Source organism: Lepidothrix coronata, unplaced genomic scaffold (genome assembly GCF_001604755.1).
Source record: "Lepidothrix coronata isolate B3197 unplaced genomic scaffold, Lepidothrix_coronata-1.0 Scaffold53, whole genome shotgun sequence".
In the NCBI taxonomy this organism is placed as follows: Eukaryota; Metazoa; Chordata; class Aves; order Passeriformes; family Pipridae; genus Lepidothrix; species Lepidothrix coronata.
The window spans coordinates 2,504,892-2,531,305 of NW_016690233.1; the positions used below are offsets into that span (position 1 = coordinate 2,504,892).

At 37.1% G+C, this 26,414-nt stretch overlaps 1 protein-coding gene across 5 annotated transcripts in view; it reads right to left on the reverse strand.

Moving 5' to 3' along the window:
- YAP1 (Yes associated protein 1) overlaps positions 1-26,414 on the reverse strand; it is a 93,757-nt gene that overhangs the window by 37,784 nt on the left and 29,559 nt on the right. For all 5 annotated transcript variants that reach the window (XM_017816047.1, XM_017816049.1, XM_017816048.1 and 2 more), the window contains exon 3: positions 4,878-4,993. In XM_017816047.1, coding sequence (XP_017671536.1) covers positions 4,878-4,993 — 116 coding nt within the window. The remainder of the gene's footprint in view (positions 1-4,877; positions 4,994-26,414) is intronic.

The following is a 26,414-nucleotide window of genomic DNA, read 5'->3' on the forward strand; positions in this document are numbered from 1 at the left end:
CTGTTTGGTGCTTCTTAGGTCAATAGAACACTATCGCAATCATAAGTTTACAATTCTATGAGATTATTTGCAAAGGAAGAGACAACCCTTCTAGGCAACTCACCCTGCACTCTGGTACTTTTAAGGACAAAGTCATAAAAAATTTAAATTCCAATTTCCAAATGTAAGCCATCTGTACATAACTACTGATAAGGCATTCTTCTGTAACTAAATATTCATATAATGGTGTAATTTAATATAAATAACATGTAATTTCAAAAGCTGGTGTACATATCTCTTTGGTGCATGTCTCCACATTTTGTGAGATTTTTTTTTACCTTCTCATATGCCATGAAACATGGAATGCAAAGTAGAGCTTGCTGCTGGCAGAGAACGACAGCAAGAGTAACAAAGAAAAAATTTAGTAGAGATTCCAACTATACTGGGATACACAAGGAGTCTTCCAAGTCCCTACAGTTTCTTAGATTTAATTGTAAAATGAATGTAAATAAAGCCATATTTTATCAAAAGGTCAATGCATATTAGAGGGAAGCTGTATCTATATACTAAAAGAATATGTATAGACAACATAGGAACTAGAACACCTATATTCAGCAACAGGAATCACCTCACCTAATACAAACAGTGATCTCCAAGAACTTTCCTAATCTTTTTCTATGACAGCTGAAATTTTTCCCTTCATGCACTGACACTGTAATACCAAAACTTTTTAAAATTATAGCGAAGTCTACAAAATTTACCTAGAGTAGATATTTATCCTGTCAAATTAGTAAAAATTACAAATGGACACTATTTAAAAAGGGGCGTTTTTTGCAGATGAAGAAAGTAATGAACATTACTGTCACAGAAATACTTAGAAACTTGATTTTCACAACAGATCGTATATAGTGTTGACTGTACACAAAGCAGAATTAGTAGTAAGACTAGCTACGTAGAGGAGAAACATCTAATTGAAGTGAGCAAGAACCTAAGAGAACAGCTAGAACTTGTTTTATTTACTGGTATATTCCTTCCTACCCTCCTATCACCCATAAGTTATGAATTTGAGTGTTCATTTTCCTACCAACCTTTAACATGGCACTACAGTCTCACCTTAAGAGACAAAAGAATTGCACTAGGTCAATAAACTCTCATTGGGAAACCCAACTGAAAACTGCCACATAAGACTGAAGACAAAAGAGGACAAAGACAAGTAATCTGCTCCAAAGCTAATTATCTAAAGTCTATGAGCAAGCGGAAGAGGCTAAAGTAAGCAGTGCTGTCAAACATGATTCAGAAAGTAAAAGTATCTGAAGAACCGAAGTATGTAACTACAATTACTATCTCACCTCTGTTATATCAACTGCAATTGTGTAAGAAACAGACACTGTTTATTTTCAAATGTATAATTTTACCTCAGTAAGAGATGTGTAGGAGATGTTCCTCAGAAGAACAATGTACCATTATTATTACTTTTTTTTGTTTGTTTGTTTTAAATGAAGACAGAAGAACATAGTTTCTTCTGTAATACCTTCAGGGGAAAAATGGTTAGAAACAACACAAAAAATCAGAACAGTCACAAACAATTTTTATATACATGTGGGATATTTACAATTGTTTCCTTCCCACTATTGATGTGAATATGCAATTGTATTTCACAGAAGATTAACCAACAAATGCCATCTAAAAGAGCACTGGGCTGCTTTCTCTGCATACATATGGCCCAAATTATTTTAGTTGATTATGTGTAGCAAGCTAAGATCAGCAGGACTGAGACAAAAAAAAAAAAAACCCTCACTTTTCACTCTGATGCTTTCTCGTAAAGGTAGCATGCTAACTAACACTCAAAAAATAATTCATTCACAAAATCATGCCAGGAACAGATAAAGCTGGATCAGATGTCTATTAACTTCCTCAAAGGAACATTACATGCAGAAAGATACATGGGTTCTCATCCAGTCTCAAGTGTGTGAAGAGATGGAATTTCTTAAAACAACCTAAAAATTTCAACCTTATGCTAAACTACATCTTTCCCATTTTTATATTTTAAACAATCTTTTGACTTGCCCTTACCCTTACGACACCTTCTAGTTATGCTTTCTTCCCATTTTCTCTGGGTTCTACTTTCCCTATTTATCCAAAAAGACAACAGATTTATCTCCAGTATGCACACGGCAGCTTTCAGAGGTCTCCTCTCTCTGCCTCTTCTATTTGTTTTCCTGTTCTTAATTCTAGCTAATGATGGGAATTCTAATTCTGGCTAAACAGTTAAAGCTCCTAAAGACTTTCGAGACAGCTCCCAAAAATCTCTCTTGCGTTTTATCACAGTAACTTTACTCACAAGCTCCTATGGTGGTACATTAAAACTCGGACAGTAACTTTGATCAAGGGTTACAATTAACGAGCACTATACAAGGTCTATACAGAAAGGAAAACATTCTCTCTTGTGGCATTTCAGACCTATTTTTGCAAGCCAGTGACCTCCAGCTGTCACAATACTTACGCTCAGTTTTTCCCAATATCTTTCATGAAAGACTCTCATAGCACTAGGGCATGTTTCACTGCCAGCAATATTTCATAACAGGAAACTTCTGTCTTAAAGGTCTCAGCTTTATTTCCCAGTTCTTGAGGATGAATATCCAAATTAGAACATTAAGCAGTCTTATAGCCATAACGTTGACACTAAGATTTAAGTTCCACTATGCTGAAATGGTACAAGAATTACTTCATTTTTCCATTTCTCTCAAAGATTTTTTAAGAGGCCACCATGGAAGCATAAGCTACCATGAACTCAGTAGTAAAAAACAACAAAAATAGATATAAGAGACTTTACGAAAAATAAATATACAGTCATAATTTAAAGTTAGTACTAAACATTTGCCAAATCAGGTATCAGAAAAAGAACTGTACCCAATAAATGCAGGTTCATCATTATTTAATTCCAAGCAGACTTTTGTCAATAGCAAATAAGATAAGGGTAAGCAGATGCATCCAAAGAGCCAGTTCCAACCTCAACTGATTTAAGCTTAAAAAAACCCTAACACCATGTAAAGATGTAACTCAGTATACAGAGAAGTTCTGAGTTCTTCATGCACTTTATCCAATTCAGAGCACTGGTAGAAAAAAACTTTACATGATTTTCAGTTGATATTCAACACAGTATGATATGTGAAATTAAAAATAAATGTTCAATAAACCTGTATTTAAATAAGTGCTTTCTCAAATCACAAGACAACCCAGTTAAACATCTGAACTGTTTTTTATTGTATGAGTAACAATATCTATGTGGCACCACTCACTCACACACATCAGGCAATTACATGTAAATTCTTTATTTTCTTTCAAATATAGTCCTCCTGTGCAGATTGCTAGGTTCTCTTCTAGTTTGTTACCTTGTTACAATTAAAGGTAATTTTTTTGCTAAAGACTCTTTCTTTTTAAGTATCTAAAATGAATCCCACTTTACTATCAGTATTTTTTCCTATTAATTCTTGGTACAACTGAAGGTTTGAGGAGTTAACTGAAAATACAGAATTTATGTCAATATTGAAACAGCAAGCACCTTGTTTTAGCACAAACAAGATAAGCCAAAAACCAAGATAGACCAAGGGAATTGTTTTCTTTCTCCTATTCTCTGTTCTTCAAAAGTGTCCCTGCAAAAACATGTCATCTCTATTGCTGCAGATTTCCTGAGACAGATTTACAGAAAAAATAATCAAGCTATTTTATTTTCATATAAGAGCCTGAGACCTTAATTGCTGTGAATCACGACTTCCTGAACTTGAACAGGACTCATTTGTTTCAGGATAATCCAGCCTCCTGGCCTAGCCAGCAAAAAGTTTGATTAACTTCCCCTCTACTACTCAGTCATGAACAGCACAGTTTGGTCACGCCTGTTAATCTTTCAGTATTGTCTGCAGCACATGAATTGCAGCATGAAACAAAGCTGCCTAAACAGACCACAAAGAGCAGCACCAGAGAAATAACCTTTGTGTAGTACAGGAACAGCAGACATACACAAAATACAATCAGACTGTGAGAAAATAAATATAACATGAACCTCCGTGACAGACAGAAGGTGACAAAGCAAGGGAAAGACCATAGCATTCAAACTAGCATGGCACCAAATTTATCTGCTTGCTGTCTGCATAATAAGGACAAGAGAGCTCTGAAAACATACAGCAGGTTCTATAGCAAGAACAAGAACACTTTACTGCTACCTAGTGATGGCCCCCCCAGACCAGCTGAAAACAATTCTGTATTCCAGGAAAAGACATCAGACTTCCTCAGCTATAGAAATAATCATTATGATACTGGATTTTGGAAATAATAGAAAAACAAGAGGAAAACCCAAACATCTCTGCTTCTAAACAGGATTTTCTAGGTGTTCCCTTGAAGCACTTAGAGAAGACAGGAAAAAATGAGATGTTCATAATAAATGTAGGAAATGTAAATAAATGGCAGTATACTACATCCAGTCAGTGAGTAAGGGGAGGCAGAAGAACAGTGCAGAAGCACAAAAGTTTTAACGTAAATTGACATTAATTTAATGGAAATTCTGGTCTTTATCAATTTAACAGCATTTTTAGCCAGAAGAAACTAGACAAAAATTCTGCTTCCTTAGAAATTTGAACCATTCATTTGAAAAAACCCCCACAAATCAAAGAACTACAGCATAAATATAAATATTATAAAAACATGACTATTATAAACACAATTATTATAAAAAATCTCTTACTTCAAGTATCAGCTTCTTGCTTGATGCATCAGACATGAACAAATTTAAAGTTTTAAACCAGGATAACTAGAAGAACATTTCTTAAATGTTCTTCCCCAATTACAATAGTTTGTAGTTTCTTTATTTGTATGATTTTTTCATAAATACAGATTTTGCTTACCCGATGCTGAGTTCATGATGTTCTGCTGCACGGAAGGACTAGTGGGAGCTGTAACATTCATCTGGGAGAGCATGGCCTTCCTAGGATCTTGCCATGTTGTTGTTTGATCAATATGACTAAGACAAAACAAAGCGAGAGTTAGGACAGTCATGCATTCACAGCAATGACCTGCTCACACAGAAAGTTTAACAACAAAAAGTTAAGCCTGCCAACAACAGCCACATTCAAAACCAAACAAGAACGTCTGGATTCTCTCCAAGCATCACTGTATGTCAGATTCTCAAACCCTTACCCTGGCTACCATCACTTTCCCAACCAACAGCTGTAGCAATCAGAGCGGGAGATAAGGTTCATCATGAATATCGTAATCTAGACTGTTGTACCATAACTAGATGTTGTATCCTTGAATTAAACATTCTCTTCTCATTGATTAGTTATTTGCCATTTTTAAATGTGACTTCACAGACTTTCAAACAAAGCCAGTTATGTCTGGAATCTCAAGCACAGTCCAGTACCTTGGCATGATGAGTTCATATTCAGTGCTTAGGGAGTGGTAATGAGCTGGCTAGTAAGTAACCACTAGTCTTCCCAAACTTGCTGTGCATAGACCATGTCCTCAGATTATTTGATGGACTACTCCCCTCACCCCTAAGAACTGAACAATCTCTCTGTGGCAATTTAAGAAATCATTCACACTAAAGCAGTAATGTAAAAGTGATGTGCCTTTCAACTAACGTGAAAAGATGAGGACAGTGAGACTGCCAAGTAATCCACCCAGCCCTTTGCAGAGCCCAACTTTCTGTTTTGAAAAAAATGGAAAGCACATTCAGCACTGTCATTCATAAACGTATTCAATTCAATGAAAATACAAATGTGTAACGAATGATTACTTCACCTTTTGACTATGTGATTAGCATGTTTTGCTAACGAACAACAAATGTAGGTTATTCGTAACAAGCATCAATGCTATCTTTGTGTAATTAAGCAACACTGAGAAGTACATGTTGACAAAAATACAACTCCCAATACACACTGAACATTGACAACAAAGTTGGTTATCCATTCAGTTAGAAGTGGTATCAACTGAAACTCATATTCAGATTTCTTTTATCAATTCAAATCCAATGCATCATTAACTCAGTACCATTCTTTTCTTAGATTAATTATCCTTAAAATTAAGTTTTTCTGGATTACATGGAACACCCATTTTCATTTACTTCAGCAAAACCACAACATTTAAATTCAGAAGAACATAAAATGGGACAGTAGTCACCAAAACAATTACTGATACAGAATTACTTATTGCATTCTAATCACTGAAGGTATTTTCTGTTATAAGGTAGAACATACCACAAACTGGTTTTTAAAACTGTTTTAAGATATATATATTTTACCCTCTCTAAACACGCACATGAACAATTCCAGGTCAAAGAGTTACAGACACACTGTAGTAGAGTCACAATACAGCTCATTTAATACAGATATGTGCTGGTTTTGTCTGGAAGAGAGTTAATTTTCTTCACTACTAGCCCAGTGGCTAGTACTGGGCTATGTTTTGGATGAACGTGACTTCCCTCTGATTGTTGCACCAATGATTTTAACTGTTTGGTGGCTGGGTTTAAACCTCAGCAAGGTACTGTAAGCATACTGCATCTCTGGTTGTGTATGTTTTCAAATATTCCGCTCCACTGAGAAACATGCCACATACAGCATGATTTCTTTATTTCTTTTTTTTTTAGCCTATTTATTTATAAAACATGGAACAGCATAATAAAGACTGCCCTATATATACTGGACTATACATAAACCTTCATACTGGAGAACACTTTCTCACTTTTCTGCTGGTCAATTTTGCAAAGCAATGAAAACAGGTAAAGATAACACAGATGTAAAAACAGTGCACAGTAATGTTTCACACACCATGTGTTTAAATTATGGTACCAGCATGTGCTACTCCTCCCCTCCATTTCTGATTTGTTATATTTGCTCAACTCAATTCTGGGAATAGTGGAAACTGGGAAAACACCACTGGACCCATGATAACACATTCATTTATTTCCATTTAACTTCTATAAAAATCCATGTAACACTATGAACTTATGTCTACCTAAGGTACTTAATTTATAGCTTTTCTTTTTATATGCTATTTGAGTGTAGAGTAAGAAACAGAAGGAAAAGTTTTTGTTTCCCTACACTACAAAACCATTTTTTGCATTTAACTGTCGGAACACAGTGAAACAACATTCACCAATTTTTCAAAACAGATCTGAATACAGGATAGATGAATGGACTATAAAAGAAGCAATTTTAGAAGTACCTCCAATTTGAGCACAAGGAGAGCATTATCAATTCCTCAAGACTGCTTAAGCATACCATGCTTATAGTTAATGTTCATATGGAGTTTTTAACAAAGACAGCTATTTTAGACAGCAGCAGCTTCAAGCTTTTCCCTAGCTGAGTATCACTTGAGAGAAGTCAGCATGTTCCTTACTTGACCAACTAAACTCCAACCAGTAGTCATCGTAGAGCAAAGAACCATGAAAGAAAAGTCTCAAAAGTAAGCTGATTATATCAATATCATACTAATTATATGACTGTTTCAAGAAGGCAAACTCTTTTTTTTTCCCCTCCCACTCAGCTCTGTGCTTCCTGACCTGCATATCCATTTTCCCTACGCCTTCCCTCAAAACCTTTCTCTTCAATTTCCATCAAATCACAGTCCTTCTATGTATCTACCTGCTCCATATCCTGAGTGTTTGAATGCTATATACTAAGAAACCACCCAAAACACATCATGACAGATCAGTTCTTTTCCACAAATTCCAAAACATGCTCACCAATTTATGGAATACAAAGTAGGTAAAGCCCCATTCACATGGATGAAATGTTTAAATAAATCCTAGTACTCAAAATCAAATCGTGGCTAGGCTTCGCGAACGTTTGTTGCAAGTGCACTGGTGGCTAAAAAGGCCAAAACGAGACAGGCATGTCCGGTTGCTAAAGGCACAGCAGAAAGACTCCTCAGGTGGTATACTGTGCAAGGCATGAATCTTTCTGCGTTGCCTTTTCTCCTCGAGAGTGATCCTGCGTGCTTTCTCAAAAGCATCAGCAGCGTTATAGATGGCGTGTCTCCAGACCTCCTGGTTGGAGGCCAGAGTAGACCAGTTATGATGATCAATATGGCCAAGGCTGAGATGTTGTTTCAGGGAGTCCTTGTATCTTCTCTTTGGGGCTCCTCTCTTGCGGCAGCCGGTGGCAAGTTCACCATAAAGCAGGATCTTAGGGAGGCGGTGGTCCTTCATCCTGGAGACATGCTCTGCCCAACGGAGCTGTGTTCTCAGCAACATGGCCTCAATACTTGTGATTGCTGCTTGTTCTAGAACAGATGTATTGGTCACATAATCTGACCAGTGAATGTTTAGGATTGTGCAGAGACAGCATTGATGGAAGCGTTCTAGGAGACGCACGTGGTGGCGGTAGATGACCCATGATTCAGATCCGTATAAGAGAGTAGACAGCACTATGGCTCTGTAAACACTGATCTTTGTACTTTTCTTCAAGTGTTTACTTCACCAAACTCTTTTATGAAGCTTTCCGAAGGCACTCTATGCCTTTGCTAACCTGTTGTCTATCTCTCCCTCAATCTTACCATCTGAGGAGATGAGGCTACCTAGATAATTAAACTGCTGGACTGATTTGAGCACTGATTGGCCAATGGTGATATGGGGATGAAGGAAGACTTCCTGAGGTGCTGGTTGATGGAGAACTTCTGCCTTCTTTAAGCTGACTTCCAGCCCAAAGAGTTCAGCAGCCTCAGCAAAGCAGGATGTTAAACGCTGCAGAGCTGCCTCTATGTGTGCAACCAGGGCAGCGTCATCAGCATAAAGCAGCTCCCGGACAAGATGGTTGAAGGTCTTATTGTGGGTCTTCAGTTGCCTTAGGTTGAAAAGGCTTCCATCAGTACAGTATCGAATGTAGATACCGTCCTGATCATCGAGGTCTGTCATGGCCCTTTGGAGCATCATGCTGAAAAAGACTGTGAATAGCGTTGGTGCAAGAATGCAGCCTTGTTTCACACCGTTAGTTATTAGAAAGGGCTCGGAAAGCACATTGCCATATCTGACTTAGCCATGCTGATCCCCATGGAGTGAGATGATCATTTTAAGGAACTCAGGGGGACAACCTAAACGTTCCAAAATCTGCCATAGACCTTTTCTGCTCACAGTATTGAAAGCCTTGGTGAGGTCGACAAAGGTTACATAGTATTAGTGATGGTGAGCTGTCGCTCCGCACAAAATTCTAGCAGAAGTTGACCATTATCATTGCAGTTTCCAACACCATGCTTGCCTAATATTCCTTTCCATGCTTCAAAATTCTTATCTACTCTGGCGTTGAAATCACCAAGGATAATGATCTTATCATCTGCAGGCACCTTTTGGGTAAGGCGGTGCAGGTCAGTGTAAAATTTATCTTTTTCAGCAGAGTCAGCTTGGAGAGTTGGGGCATATATACTAAAGATAACAACGTGTTGCTTGTTGTTTAGTGGAAGGTGTAGGGAGATAATGCGGTCAGAGTGACCTGTCGGCAGATTTTCGAGTTTTGGAACAACAGAGTTTTTGACCATGAAGCCGACTCCTGAGAGTTGTTTTTCGGTTCTGGGTTTACCTGACCAAAAGAGTGTGTAACCAGCACCATGTTCTCTGAGGCTGCCTTCCTCGTGTAGGTGAACTTCACTGAGAGCAGAAATGTCAATGTTGAGATGAGCCAGTTCATGGGCAATTAGGGCAGAACGACGCTCAGGGTGTCCGCTATCTGCAGAATCGAGCATGGTTCTGATGTTCCAACATGCTAGAGTTAATTTAGGTACACCTTTGGAGGCAGGTGCATGCCTTAGTCTTTTGATCTTTGTGCAACCGCATTGGAAGAAGATGCCCGTTGGCCTGTATTTAACCAACCGGGTGAAGGTGGAGATGAGCTTTGTTTAGGCCACCTTTTCTATATTTGTACATTGAGATCCATGTGTATCCAGATATATTTGTATATTGAGATCCATGTGTATCCAGATATATTTGTATATTGAGATCCATGTGTATCCAGATATATTTGTATATTGAGATCCATGTGTATCCAGATATATTTGTATATTGAGATCCACATGTATCCATCCACATTTGTATACTGAGATCCCTGTGTATCCATACACATTTGTATATTGAGCTCCTCGTGTCTCCAAAATGAATTGGCTTTTCCCTTCTGTCAGCACTGACACACTACAAGTTTAACTCATAATCCATGTTCAAAGCTCATCAATGGGGCAGTGTTCTCCTTTCACAGAATCACAGAATATCCTGAGCTGGAAGAGACCCACCAGGATCATCTAGTCCAAGCCCTGGCCCTGCACAGACACCCCAACAATCCCACCCTGTGCCTGAAAGCGTTTCCCAAACATTCCTTGAGCTCTGGCAGTCCTGAGGCCGTGACCATTCCCTGGGGAGCCTGTTCCAGGAGGACCCTACACTCCAAATCATCTCAATTTTTCTGTCTCTCAAACACCCAGGATTTGGAAATGAAAACATAACATTTCCATGCCACAGTGCAGTGACACGATTTGTTCATTTTAACAGCAAAAAACAACTCCTTAATTGTTTATCCTGACGACAACTGCACAAAAGGACACACTGGCTATATTGCTGTACTTGCAGGGTTAGATATTTGGATCCCTGGAACATATCTGGCACTGTTAGAAGCCACATTTAAGCCAGGTTCTAAATTAAAAATATCATTAAGAGCCTTACCAAGGGGGACTTACCTGAAAGCTGACAGTAAGGGAACATAAATGGAGTTTCCATCATAGACATACAAGTGGTCCCAGCTGTACTCTGTGGCAAAGTGGTTGAACTGAAGCCTAAACGATTGTGTTTGGCCTGGCATCAGCTTGGTACCAATCCTAGTACCAGAACCTAGAGGAACCAATCCTAGTACCAGAACCAATCCTAGTACTAGAACCTAGTACCTGGAACCAATCCTAGTACTAGAGGAAGGAATATAGGACTTAATTTTGTTCCTATCTACAGTACGTGCATCAGGGTAACTTACTATAAACACTGTGTGTTTTTAGTTATCAAGTTAAGTACTAAAACAGGACATTCTCCACAGGTAAAAGATGTTTCCCTCTATTTTAAATAGCAGCTCAGGCACTGTCTAAATGGACATAACTGACATCAACATTACATTATTCTTCCCTGCACTAAGTGGATTTTTTTTTGTAGTAGCTGTATTACGAGACAACTGCCCCAATGCTTACATTCAAGATCTTCTATGTTATATGATCTGAGTCATATCTCAACAAATAATTACTGTCAACACAAAAAAAAATTAAAAAACATTAGCAAATTATATCAAATCAATGAAACCTATAAATCAGTCATTTTATTTAGTATGTATTATCAAATTAAAACTTAAAATCTACCTATTCATGAATAAGACTCACAGCTCTGTACTGTGTGAACAGAGCAAAATGAGTAAACACTCTTGGAATTAAAATCAACATCTCTAGGATAATCAAGGAATGTAAGACATTTTGCTTCATAGAATAAATTCTCAAATCCAACATCTAGCTACCTGGCACTATTTATTATTGCTCATTTATGTATCGGTGAAGCAAATCCTTGTCAAACTGGACAAATATACTATAAACTAAGCAAATCAATTTAGACCGTACCATAAATGTAGGTCTATGGTAACAGGCCTTAGAAAAACAAAGCTAAAACGCCTACCACATGCTAAACATTTGTTAGCAAACTTACGTCAATTCTAGTACCAAGAAGAGTGACTGTTCCAAGGCATATCACCCACCACCCTCCACCAAAAAGCACTTTCAAAGTGCTGTGCATTGAGAACAAGCTGCATCTCTTCACCCATCGCCAAGTTCTACAGTCAAATACAAATTATTTGCATTTTGAGAAGAACAACTTTAAAGAAAAGAAAAATGTTCTAATCTTATGTATGCAAAGACCATTTCTGCAGCTACTACAAAATGTGAATTTCTGATTGCAAGAAACCTTTATTGGCATTAATCACTCACATCCTGAAGATTTGTCAGATTCAAATTCTAACGTAATTTTACAGTTCACGGTTCAGGTTTGTTGGGGGTTTTTTGGAGGGAGAGGGGTATTGGGGATTTTGATTTAGGTGTTGGTTGGTTCGTTGGGGATTTTTTAAAATACAATGGAAAACAAGCAGGAGATCCAGAGATTAAAAAAAAAAAGGTTATTACTTTTTATTGAAAATAACCTTTAGATCCTAATAGGCTAATAAAATAATACCACTCCTAAAACCAAACAACTGATCTGCCTTTGCACAAAGTGTAATACATCTTCACATTTGTTCTCTGGTGGCTGCACTGAAAAGACATGAACTGTCGTACTGAAAGCCATGTCAGAAATGAACTAACACACAAAAGACACTCAAAAACTTACTTAAACATTTTAAGAAAGGCGTATCTAAGAGGCCTTCAGTTTTGATATTCCATGGTACGTATTGCAACTACAGTGCCCCCATTGGTAAGTATACTTTTCAAGGTAAGCTGAGAACTTCATTTGTGTAACAGAATTCTGAGTCATTACAAAATCATGTTTCTTTCTCCCCCTTTTTCACCTTTATTAGCACAAAGTCACCTTATATACAGTGTACATCTGCTACATCATTTGTAATGAGACCTTTCACAAAAAAGGATCTTCTCAGAACAGATACTAACACAGGCAGGTCAGAATTGCAAGACTGTTTTACTGAAGTGTGTAATAGAAATGTAACATTAGGAAAAAAAGCAAAACACAATGAAGACATATTTTAATCCTCAGTACCAGATGAACATACTGTATGACAGCGCTGAAGAGGTCTGATCTACATGTAAAAGAATAAACACACGGCACAATAAATAATCCACTGCTTCTCAGTATGTTTGGACATGACTCCTCATAACAGGACATTTCAGAAAACTAGTCTCAAACATTCAGAAAGACAAGTTCTTCTTCAATATAAAACCTATGCAAGCATCTCTCCATAAGGTAATGCTTGTGTTTTACAATGTAGATAAGACTCATATTTTATGTCTGTGAAAAAATTATTTTCAGTCTCTAGTGAACTTGAGATTACTAACTTGGATCTCGGTTTTCAGATTTTTGGGACTGATTTAAGAATTCACTGGAAATCATATTTTAAGAAAAGGAAAACACAGTCACATACCACTGACCACATCATGACAGACCTTCCAAAGCTGCTGACGTGGCATTGTGTACTTTTTGTTCTGGGGATAGATAGGAAAGTTTCTGTGTACCATAAGTAAGTGCACCAATGAAGTTAAACCTAATTATGTTCTAATTTTGGTGTGAAATTTAAACTTTTCATTATATCCCAAACGTCAACTGCTCCATTGACAAGCAAGTTACCTATGATTCTATTTTACCTTAAATAACTGAGATATAGATTCTACTCTTTCATGTATTTTCCTTTGTCTTCCGAACCAGCTGGTTTCATCAATCCACACAATACATCACTTTCTGAAAGGTTTTCTCTTTTTATTTATGTTCATCTACTAACTTTAAAGATTAGTAATGAGTAAGCATCTCCTCATAAATGCCAGAATTATTTTAGAGCTGTCACGAGTACACTTTAGCACGTCAGGTTTCGATGTATATATTGAAACTTAGTTTTCCTGGTGATGCCAGCAAAAACTGAGTATTTCTGCTCTTGAAACTAGCATAGTTTGTCAAACAAACAAACAAATCCAAACAAAAAAAACCAAAACAAAACAAAAAAATCAACTAACCCCTTTGCCCAATCTTATACAGACTTGTCCTGTGTACAGACACTGTAGGGTACCTCCAAGATATCTACCTACCTGTCATTTTTGCAGGCAGAGAATAAACCAGAATATCTACTTCTGCAGAGGCCTAAGCTCTACAGTAGAGTAACAAATGTGGTAGTCTGACCACAGGGCAGTTGTGACAGTACCTACTAATTCAAGAATAGAAATGCATGTATATTACTAAGAAAGGTGACAATAGTCAGATCAGTCTGACAGGGCAGATGGGCTACGGGGATTCCCACAGGTAAATTTTCCATAGTTTGGTTTAGAAATGGGATAGGAAAAAAGGTTGAGAATAAACAGCCTCCATGTGAGCTGCTTTGATTAGACATTCAAAAACAGGAGTATAGCATGCAGAGAACTTCTGGGTTATGGCTGATGATGCTCTTAGAGTATTCACACACAATGGAGTGGGATTCAGCTTCGCCCCAGGATAGAAGACGTTCTTTCTGCATGCACCCCTTTTTATCCTATTTAGGGAATTTCAAGAATTGGAAAAGAGTAAAACATGAAACTAAGTCTTCAGATATATGTGACATTTTTAATTAGGCATAGCTGACTGGAAAGTAAAGTACTTTTCTTTGCAAGTGGTGTAACAAAATTACAGATTTATACCTTAAGTAGCATGAATACATTGTTTGAGAAGATTTCAATTCTAAGCAGCAACAGTACAGAGAAAAGCCTGAAGGGGAAATGAGCCAGTTAGCAATTATCTCTACCTGTTCAGTCCTCCATAAACACTTCCCTGAATTTGCACTACTATTAAACAAGGATACACACTTAAAGTTCCCAAAATCCTTTAAGGGCTTTCCACCTGGCTTTGTAAAGAAAAAAATCCAACAAAATCCAGCAAAAGAAAAAGCAAGTCACACAGCAACGAAAATGTCATCTGCTGAGAGATTATATTCCACCCATTGCTTGGGAAAGCACTGTGTTTCCACTTGTCTTCTCCATATTAGCCTGCAATATTTCCTTTTTTGGGATTATTACAGCCAAATATATATAAAAGCACATGGCAGTAAAATTCATAATTTTCTAATCTATTTCCCAAAAATGTCAGAAAAAGCCTCTAAAATTCATCACATCACGGCTGTGGTTTTGAATTTTTCATATTCTTCCTTCTACTTGACAGGTCTTTATGCATTAACTAAACAAAGCTTGTGTTGGACTACACCGTCTATGCCACCGATCATGTCCTCACTAAACTGTGATTTGAATAACTTTGAGATAGAACAAAAGCAAAAAAAAATACTAAAGCGGTGGGCACAAACATTCTGTTGACCAGGTGAGAAGAGAGCCTGTCAGAGCTCAAGCCCCTTAATGAAATAGAACCACATATGCTATCCTACAAAATTACAGTCTTAAGCAGCAGAAATTCTTTCAGCAAATTAATGGTTTGAATCTGAACTAGAACTATGAAGTAAGGGAAACATAAATGCCTCTGATAAAAGTCTAATTGGTCAAGAAACAGCTTTTGCACGCAGTCATTACTGGTCAGGCTAGCTCTTCNAAATCCCTCTGGAGTTTATTCCTAAAGTTGTTGGAGATTGCAAGATGCTAAGAGCTACCAGAAATTCCAGAAAGCATGGCCCATAGAGCTGTGGACACTGATACACGGAACAGAGAGCTTTTACAGATACACAAAACACATTACTTTATATTAAGGTATTCAAAGGCAGTCTTCATTAGCACTGGCCTGCCTGCAGACAACACACAATACATACACCAAGGACTTAAAACTAAGCTTCCTGTTCTGTGTATTAACACCTTGCACTTTTGAAGTTGCAGAACAGCACTGCCCTTCTTAGGAAAGCACTCAGAGAAAGGTCTTCACTTCAGAGTGTGTAACGCTAAAATGGATGTGTGGGCAGTAGGCAGTCTGACCACACATGCATGATTAATAGAAGAGATGAAGACATGATATGATTTTCAAAGGCTTGCCAAAGTAGCACCACTTTTATGAGAATGTGCTCTTGAAACAACTGCCCTTGGTAAAAAGAAAACTGGAAGCAATAATATGCTTATTTCTGCACTTATTATTCCTTTTCCTTCTGCCCCTCTTCCTGCCCGCACTCAAAGACCTCATATAGAAAAACAGGACTAGTATCACAATGCTTAGAAGTATTTTAAATGGGTTCTCAAAAATATTATTCTTGGATTCCTCTGTAGATTTCTCTAATAAAATGAAGTTATTTTCTGGGTTTCAGGAACAAAAAAGGAGCATGAGGATGTTTTCATTTCCAGGGCTCTTTCCATTACTTTGAAAACTGTAAGACATAGCAGTATTGCAGACACTAAGAAAAGTCCTTGTCTTACAGTCTTTGTACCAGTTCAATTGTTTCCCAAACCCCATAAAGGACTAAATGCTGTGATCACATTCTCTATCACCAGAGAGATTTAATTTTTAAACTTGCCCTCTCAGTTTCACAGCAGAAAAAGAGGCTACTTTTAAAGAAAACCTTCTCTTTTCTCTACCCTGCCCCCAAAGTTAAGAAGTTTGCTTCCTGTGGCTGTCACTTAACCATATGCAGAATTAATCTTTTTTCTCTCTCCTTAATTTTCAATGAAAGAGATAAAGATATATCACCAAGGAGGGCAAATCTAAAGGAAGAACCATCTCTGTTGCTATTTTAAGTGAAATTACTATATTCGTTTAACTTTACAGATACCCTCCTACACCCCCGCTTAACAAATTCAGACCTCCTCAAGATGCAACCATTTTGCCTTCTGTAACACTAAAGACAAGATTACACAAACACTAGCTCTCACATTTATTAAGGGAAGGGCAGATTACTTTCAGATGTGATGGGCCATGGAATACTTTATCACTTTCTTGTCCTTTTATCTCCGAGATTCTATCTCATTTCTCTCTCCCTAGTTAGCTCTTAAAAGGAGACAAAGAAACCAAGAGGGAAATCAAATGCCTCTTTGCATGAACAGAAGCTAGGCAATTTTACGCCCCTCTCTATACACCCTTACTTATGTTGCCTGAAGGTTTTCAAGTCAGAGAGGCTTGCCTAAGCACGCTGCAATAAACCTCTATAGCCAGCTGTCTTAGTAAAGGGGGTTTGTAGCAATCCTGTCCATTAACCCTGAGGCTAACTACCACTAAGGAAAACAAAATATTAAGATAAAAAGATTCTTTAGGTTGTTTCCTTATTGCTTTAAGTAGGAAGCCTCAGAGGGCAGTTCAAACTGGTTGCTTGAGTGTTCAGACAATGATCACTCCCAGATGGCCTTGACAGGATGAACTGACTTTTAAGAAACCATTAGGTAGGACCTACTGGAAATGAATGAACAGGTGACTTTCTGCTACAAAGAATAAGTGACCTGTTCTTCTTGCCATTAAAATCATTAATATTGACATCCATTTTAAATATGTGCTTCAGAACTGACACTTCACACCTTAAATCGATCAGCTGTTTAGATGTTCTCAGTTTTAGTCACACAAATAGCCTTGTGGACTATTTTTTCCTTGATAAGAGACTGTAGTTTCTTTAGTTTAAAAGCAGCTCCTCCTTATGACCACATTTCAGGTGAGCTTTTTACTTTTACAACTCAAACACTATGTTCTGCTGAGGTTGGAAGCAATTGCTCTCGTCCCTGAAGACTTTGCAGATTGTTACCTAAAACAAAGCAGAAAATCTTCCAATAGCAAGTTGCTGCCTCAGTCAGTACTTGTAAGATACCTGCTCAGTCAACTCTAGGCCATCTTGCATACTCTGTTTTTCACCAGCAGATTATTCTTTTTCCTCCCCCACACTTCAACCCCCTGAAGACAGATTTCCCAAGCTGCAATGCACCAGAGGCAACTGATTTCTTGACCCTAGATACAATACACTGTCTAAAGGCTATGCTTTGAAAAGTTATTTTTATTTACCCATTTAACCTAGAGTGGCAAAGAAAATACAAAGCAAAAGCCTGAGAAGAAATCAAGTTACTTAGTATATAATTTTAATTATTATAGCTATCATTTAAATGTATAGTATACTTAAATACAATACCTATTATATTTATTTTTAAAAGTGACCTAAGAATGCTTTCAACTTGAGGATTTCCAAGTTTCAGGTTCTATATTTCCCTTTACCATTCACAAAGAATTTGAAGAGCATCAGTTTAAAAAGTATTCAGAGGCCCATTGTAAAATAAGCAAAGGAAAGTAAAACTAACTTCGAACTCAAATTTCATCGCATGTTTCAGAAGTTATCTACCAGAAATATTAATTTACATTTTTTTTGTTATTAAGAATTTGGGTATTCACAGAATCTGTAAGGTTGGAAGGGATCACTGGAGGTCATTCAGTCCAACCTCCCTGTTCAAGCAAGTAACAGAATAGTACAGGAAGTACAGGATGGAACAGAAACTAAAAGTTTGACTGTGAAATTATCATCAGCAAAACAAACTACTTTCTTTATAGAAACAATTAAAGATTTAAGTTATTTCCTTAAATCATCATAATAAATACCAATAGCTTAGCATTTCTGTATTTGACTTGCAGTAATTTAATTTGCTTTCTGAGTATCTTTTGGTATGGAGGGAATTAGAAATAGTGATTATAAAATGTATTAAGCACATGATTATATTTAAAAGCATATGACTTAAATAACTAACAGTTCTTAAAGTATTAACAGTTTAGTCAAAACAGATCACAAAGCAAAAATCACAGATTTACAAATTTCAGTAAGTTTCAGCAGGAGATTTATAACAAGAGTTGGAGTTCCAAAGAAATCCTAAATAACTTTAAATTATCACCTTAACTTAGCATAACTTAATTCCAAATTTATATTTACTTCTGTCTTCATCTACTAGTTATGAAAATCAGCATTCGGATATTGGGGGAGGGGAGAGTGGTGAAGGGGCTGTGCTGCTGCCATGAGATATGTGGAAAAACATTATATTTACTTATGGGCATGTATTTTTAAAAAACAAGTACTCATCAAATATATGTCTAGCATTTAAAAGCATGTTTAGTAATCATACTCGTAATAGACTGCTCTAAAGATAAGAGCACATCCTACCTATACAAGAGATCAGACTACAGGTCGCACACTATGCAGCACTACTAACTTCTGTTCCAGAGGTCAGTTGTGTGTCTTTTTTAATGGCTAACATCATTATAATCAAACTTTTCTTCCAGCACAGTCCCTCCCCACTTTCTAATAGTCCAGTATAGAGATTTCCTCAGCCCAAACTTCCCCACTCTGATTAGTATGGAGTTTATTTTCTTTAGGAAGTGAGCTCAGTTCTTAATATCCGAACTCCCTTACAGTGTTTGCTGACCATTAGTCAGCACTTCCCTATGATGCATCCCTTTCCTCCACTCCCTTTCAGTTCCAAATGCTGTCACTATAAGCTTCCAGCTTTTCTATTTTTTTGCCTGCAAAATTCACAAACTATTTTACAAACTCCCTTGAAAGTAAAGCAGCTTTTTTCCATGAGTATTAAGTCACTCTGAACTCTTCAACAAGCTGAGTTCCTTTAATCTTTCTATAAGATAGGTTTCCTATAGCCAGATCTTCTTATCACCATTCTACAGGACTACTTTTGCCCAACAACTAGGCAGCCAAAATTGTTTTAAAACTTTCAATTCAAACAAAATTGTAAGTGCAAGCTCTAAAGGTTGTCTAGGTTTTATCTATTTGTTTGGGTTTAGCTCATTCACAGTAGCTAACATACAAAATTCCAAAGACAAAACATATTTGTTTCATAACCCATGTTTGGAAAATATACTGCTACTGATCACAGAAGAGCCAATATGAGCTATCACGCATCAGTAATTTCAACAGCTGAGTAATAAGACAAAGCTTTTCTGAAATTTAAGCATTAAATTAGTGAACACAGCTAATGAAACAATATTCATCCCAGTTCCATGTCAACTTCTCACTAAGCAAGCTTTTATATAGGCTACCTGATACACACCCGCTGGGGCACAGTGCCTAAACTGCACATGAGAACACAGTTACAACATGGCTCCATCACAGTGACTCACTGTCACTGCAAACTTCAGAATATATCTATCCACTCTTGCCCTTTAAATTCTGTAATCTAGATTGTAATCTTCAAATCAGAAGTCATAAACCAGTACCTACAGGCAAAAAAAGAAGGATATATTGAGAGGAGAATGAAACTCTCCATATTTTTTTAAATTAATAACCCTTGATAGTCACCCACAATTAGGTTGCTAAAATGAAACACTAAGTTAATATAATCCTTCTGGTCTGCCCCCCTCCAGTAATTTTCAACATTCCCATATAACGTCTGATCTGTATTTAGCCATCTGAATCAATTGTTTCTAGTCACCATGTACGGAAAGCTTTTGTAACAGATGTCTTTTTTTCCACATCAATTTTACATTCAGAATTATGGAAGAAGGAAAGAAACAAACCACTCTGCTCTTCGGCTAAGTTTCTTAGTTTTTAACTAAGATGCTTGAATAAACCAAAAAAGTAAACATTTCCTTGGTTAATGCTTTCTAAGCTGTGGTTTAACACTTTATAGTTCCAGGTACTTACTCAGCACTTCCTTCCAGAATTTATCACTCAAAATCCAGTAGTAAACATGCAGTGTTTACTGTTATCTTAAAATTTATTCTGCAATCATTTGATATCACTACACAGGTGATAATTTTAAACTTTATCTCAAAATCTTTTAAAAGTAAACTGTACATTAGAAAGAAATAAATCTATTCCTGGATACCAGGACTCTAGTTGTATAAACTGGGACATTAAACCCCCTAGTCACTCTTATCTGATATCTTGTTATCCTTTAAATATATTTTAAAAAATCTATTTCTTCAGAAAATTGTTACAAAATATTTATGTTCACATGAGAACTGAAAAGGACTGTTACAGGTCTGACAATGTAACGTGCTTCTCTACAAGAAACCTATTTACATTTTCATGTATATCAAGAACAACAAAATTTAAGAGTACAACAAGGGCAAAGAATATGCTGCAGAAGACAGCCAAAATATCTAATATGAAACAGAGAAGCTCGACAAGGCCCTGGAGTTGAGTGGCTCTATTTCACAATGCTCATTTCTTTGTGCTACATTTCTCCTCACCTCTGACTTGACTGCTTATGTGCTGAGCTCATCAGGACTGCAATCTTACTTAACTAACTTGCAGTAGGCCAGTAATCTAGCAGTCTATCTGATAATGCTCCTACTCTACTACAGGGAACAGCTGCTTGGACAGCAAGCATCATTCAAGCAGCCAAATACCACCTTCTGTGCTAGAGCATGCACAGAGTTGGCTGGAAGCTGCTGCTGCCAACACTGCTTCCACATGGGAGAGGAGGGCCCGGAGGCATCACTCCTCCTGCTCACAGAGCAGGCCAGAACTGCTCTTTGCTGATTTTGTCGATGCAATCAATGGGGAAGGCGGTAGGCAGATGTTGGATTTATCTCTTAAATACAGTAACTGCATTGAGACCATATCTCACTGTTAGTGCACACAAGACAAGTGAATCTGCTGATGGAATCACTCTACTATGACATACTTTCAAAATCATTGGTAATGAGGGACTTCAAACAAATGTTTCCTGGATATCTTCATCAGATGCTGTTATCTGGCATCTTATCTAAAAATCACCGTATATGTTACAGTAACAGTATCCTGCAGGTGAAAGCTGCTGAAGAAAAGTTAGCATAAAAATAAATCACATCCACTGAAAATTATTTTGCATCCTATCCAGAACTGTGCAAAGATCTAATAAACTGTTTAATTACTGAAAACCTGTAGCTATTTTGTGAGATAACGAAACTCGTGTAAATTTCTGTACTTTCATAAAAGTGAAGGGCACTACACTTCAAAACTGCAGATGTGAAAACATGGTTTACCTGACTCCACAACTGTTACTTATTTTCAGTCAAGTAAAAAACAATAAAATCACTGTGAACCACTTCAGAACAGTACTAGGGGTGATTAATTAGGGAGTGGCAGAGGAAAGTATGAAACATCAAAAGAAAGTGAACAGTGTAAGTGTAAAAGAAGAAACATGTCTTGGAGAGATCTGGCAATCTTGTAATATCAACATCTCCTAAGGAGCCAAGCTGCACTAAGAGAAGCTGAAGTAGCCAAGGAGGGAGGTCGAAATCTGCAAATTTACACAGCACAGGAAGAATTCTTACTGAGAGTGAACGAACTGTTGAGTTCACTGGACAGAAATATATTGGTCTGGGAGATTAAACTGGGAGGCAGACTCTCACTGGAGTGGAAGGAAATACTGAATAAAAACATTATGAATCCTCTTCTATTCTCAGGCAGAGGAAGAACACACAGCACTTCAGCTCAGGGGGGAGAACTAATTCAATTTGTTGAGCAGAAAACTATCACAGAGGAGGAACACGACTTATCAGAGACTAGCAACGGTAACAAAAGGATACAGGCATTTGTATATCAGCAGCTCAAGAACAGTAAAAGAACATAATGAAGGAGAAAAGAAGCTGAAGCTGATATGTTAAGAACAGATTTTGTCTGGTTTTGAATCTGCACAAGCCAAAAAAATAACTTTACAAACTTGCAAAGCAAAACTACTTTCTTTAAGAGTGCATCTGAGATGTACTGTAGACATCAACTGAGAAACAGAAAAAACATCATCAAAAACTGCAAAGCAATAAGTCTTACAGTAAAAAATATATGCCAGCTGGATACAAGAAATGACCACTTCTCAATGTTAGAATTATTTTTAAAGTGTTGTGCAATTCCTTCTCTTTTGAAAATCTTGCCCAAAAAAATAAGAAAGGAAAAATCTCCTCATTCTCACATTGCAAATTATTAGATGAAACATTTTTACTTCACCATAACTGGTAAAAACCAAGGTTTTCCCTTAGTTTTGAACTTAAGGGTTTTCCAAATGTGCAACAAATATCCCAATACCCTACAGAAATGTACTCTATGTAAGGTGGTAACACTGTTCTCAGCACAGAGAATGCCAGCACTGACTTAGCAGTTTTGTGCACAAAGCTGCCCATTTGCTCCTTGCTCTCCTTGTTTTTGCTTTGCTGATCAAAGGAGTTGCCAAGTTTTTTCTTTACCATTACAAGGCAGGAAAAATGGGTCTCCTTGGAGAGGCCCCTTGTGAAGGTCACAAAGGTTAGCTCCACAAGCCCCAGAGTCTGCTCTGATGCTGGAGTGATTGGCTGGCTTCCCTGCAGTTACCCTGCATTTCCCCTCCTTCACAACAGTGCACTGGTTATGGAAACTAAATATGAAAGAACATGGTGGGGGAGGAAAGAATTTCTATGGAGACATTCTAAAATCCTCAGAAGTTCTACTTGTTTGAGCAGCCTGAATATCTAGCATGATAAAATATTTCTTTCTGAAAAACTCACAATAAAAAATTGAGCCTGTAATCCCCTTTTTAACAAAAACTTGAAAGGAAAAAAACCCTGAGTTTGCTTTTTCTTAGCACAGTAACAGATTGACACTGGTTTGGAAGAAGTTTAAGATGTTTATTTGCCCCATCCCTGGACTTAATCAACTGGAACCTACAGGTCACACCATCTTAACGAAGACTGAAATGAAGCCAAATAATCAGGATTCAGATTTGTAGCACCTTCCAGCTCCAGAGTAGTACCACACCAGAGACATTTAAAAAATCTTACAGAATAAATGAAAGTTTATTTATAGGCATCAGACTCCTTACTTTTAGGTCCTAAAGTTAAGTAATGAATATATCTTGGAATATCCAGCAAAACAATCATTGTATTTCAGATGGCTGTTTAAATACTCTAATTTAATTTTTTAAGTACACACATTTTCTATACATTCAAACTGACCAATCCACAGGCAGCCACAACTATTCAGGTTTTTCTTATACATAAAAAAATTAAGCTGTAATGTATAAAATGAAAGCTCTAGACACTTTGAAGCACCTGCTCCTAGAAAATGGATTCAATGTTGGTCCAAATAGGAGAAAGCAGCATAAATTTTGTACATTGAAGAAGCAACTTTTTGAGGCTTCATATTTTGGGGGCACAATTTTATATTACTTTATAAATAAAACTGATTCTCAGCATTGCTCAAAAAGCTTTCTTACCACCCTGAAAGTCAAGCCAGGCTCTTTCCTCTCTATGTAACTGTAAGCGTCAAGTTCTGCCTCCAGTGCCATCACCCATATGTTCGGACAGATGAATCCATTTAAAACTCAGCCATTGGTGTGTCTGATGATGAACCCACCTCTACAGCTGTTCTGAGTGCATTATCCTACCAGGTGTCAAAAGTACTTCCAGAAGAGTCAATTGTACAGCCCTACTAACTAGACATCTCAATCAATTTAAGTACTCTCAAGATTTAACAATACCCAGTAAGAGAGAGGCTCATACTACAGGTTTTTCTTCCTAGGCAGAATCAACAGGCTTCCTCTTCTTAACCAGTTGCCTCTGATCACAAAACACCAAGGAAAACATACCCCCTGTATTGGCAGACAGCAATAAATTACTGAGAATGCCAGAACCTTAAACTGAAAACAATAAAATACATCATTAAAGAAGGAATATCATAGTTCACATAAAAGCACAGAAGTGCAAGTGGAATTTTGATCCAGTTACGTCGATTTATTCACCTGTAAAAAGATATAACAAAAAGTATGGACACTTCAAGGGGCCTCCAGAACTACTTCACCTACAAGTCCAGATGCAAATGCAGGGAGAAATCCATACAATAGCCAAATCGTAACAAAAAGCAAAGAGTATATAGAAAAGAGCTGCACCTCATAATGATTAATATTTAATGGAGAAACTTTTAAAAAAGAACAAAAACAATACCAAATTCCTCTTTTCCAGGAGAGCCTTTATCACCAACATTTTTTTTTTTTTTTTTTTTTTTTTAAGCTGGTATAATAAGGGAGAGCACTTCTGACTGAAAATCTTATCAAACTTCTCAAGCCTCTTTGGGGGTGGCCACAAAGGCCAGCACAGTTAACATCTACCAAATTCAAGCCCTGCTCCACTCCCATACAAATGCTGGGTACACAATGTGCTGGCCAGCATAAAGCACAGACACCACGTTACCTGAAACATTTACAACACCAACAGATCACTTATCTTTCAAACTTGCCATGACAATAAAACCCAAGAGGAGAAAGGATTGAGTCAAGACTCAATAACATATGCTATTTTGCTACCAGGCACATCTTTAATCACCTTGGTATAGGACTGAAATTTTCATCCTTCTGGCTGATGTTGCTATGCAGGCAAACAAGCCTCCCATGGTATATGCTGTGATAACACTAAGGCATTTCTCCTGCTTTTGTTACTCAGACAATACTTCTTTATGCCAACACCTACCCAAACCACACTGAGGGGCTCTGCTGATGTAATACATTTTCTGACAGGTATTTATTTCACGACTACATTAACCCACTTCTACCTAAGGAATTAAATTCAGTATGTGAAAAATGTGTCTGTATTCTTACAGACACCACAGTTAAGAAGAAAGAAAAAATCTCCAAAATACCTAAAATATCCAAAAGTATCAAAACCAACAGTGAACACTAATAAATGAACAAAAAACTCTCCATAAGCAGCAGTAAGGCCAAGATACCACCCAAACCTGTAACATGAGAAAATGCTAAAGTTTAGGACTACGGTTTTGTAAGTTTTTATGTTAAAGGTTCAGATTGCTGTAATGTTTTAAGGATGACACAACTGGGCCAAGGAATAGATGCACTGTAACCAGCCTCTTCTTTCTGCTGTATGTAACGTAATGCGGGAAGAACATTCAAGACCACTTCGGAAAGCAACGCCCTTCAAAAACACATTTTAAGAAAAATCTAATTCCCTGACACAAGACTCAAGCAATGTAAGAATCTGTCCAGTGGATTAGGACCAAGTGCCCTACATCAATCCTGGAACTGTACAGAAGAAAGATCTTCAGATGTTGCTTTTTTTTTGATCAAGTTACAGAAAAATTAGTAAAAACAGCCTAAACACCTATCTTTCTTAAAACATGAATTGAAAAGAGTTTCATTTATGGCAAAACCCTAGACATTTCATTAGAACCTCAGCTTAATTTCATTTTATGACTTATGATGTAACCAACAGGTCAATAAGCTTATAATTTCTAAATTAACAAAAAATTAAATAAATTAACAGAAAACATGAAAGGAGAAGCATATAAATAAAAATGAGGATGCAGATCAAAATAATTTAGTTTCACACTTGCCATTTCAGCAATATGGATGGCTCATCAAATATCACATGACCTCCAAAGTTAAGTTTTTAGCTTAAACTGTGACAGGCTTTATTTTTTGTATTTAGCCTATAAACACCAGTAAACCTAACACTATGTTATTTAAAAGTGCCCCATAGTTCTTGGAATTTTAAATTCCGGCATCATACAAAAGTGCTATATAAAACTTCTAAAATTTTTACACCAGAGCAACTGAACCAAAGCAATCTTACCACAATTTAATTGTTTACACCAGACAACCTCATATATGCACACAGAGGTAAACCTGATCTATTAAAAATAAACTGAAAAATGCTTTGTTCCAACTGTTTTAAATATAAAGTTATAAGAGAATACAGAGGTTTTCCAATAGGAAAGGAGAGCAGGACAAAGAACAAACCAAAACCACACAGTTGACTAAAAAACCCTGGTAAAGTGGCAGGGGAAATTATGGCCCACTTGCCAAGCTTACATTTGTTATGCGAGAGTGCTATTTAT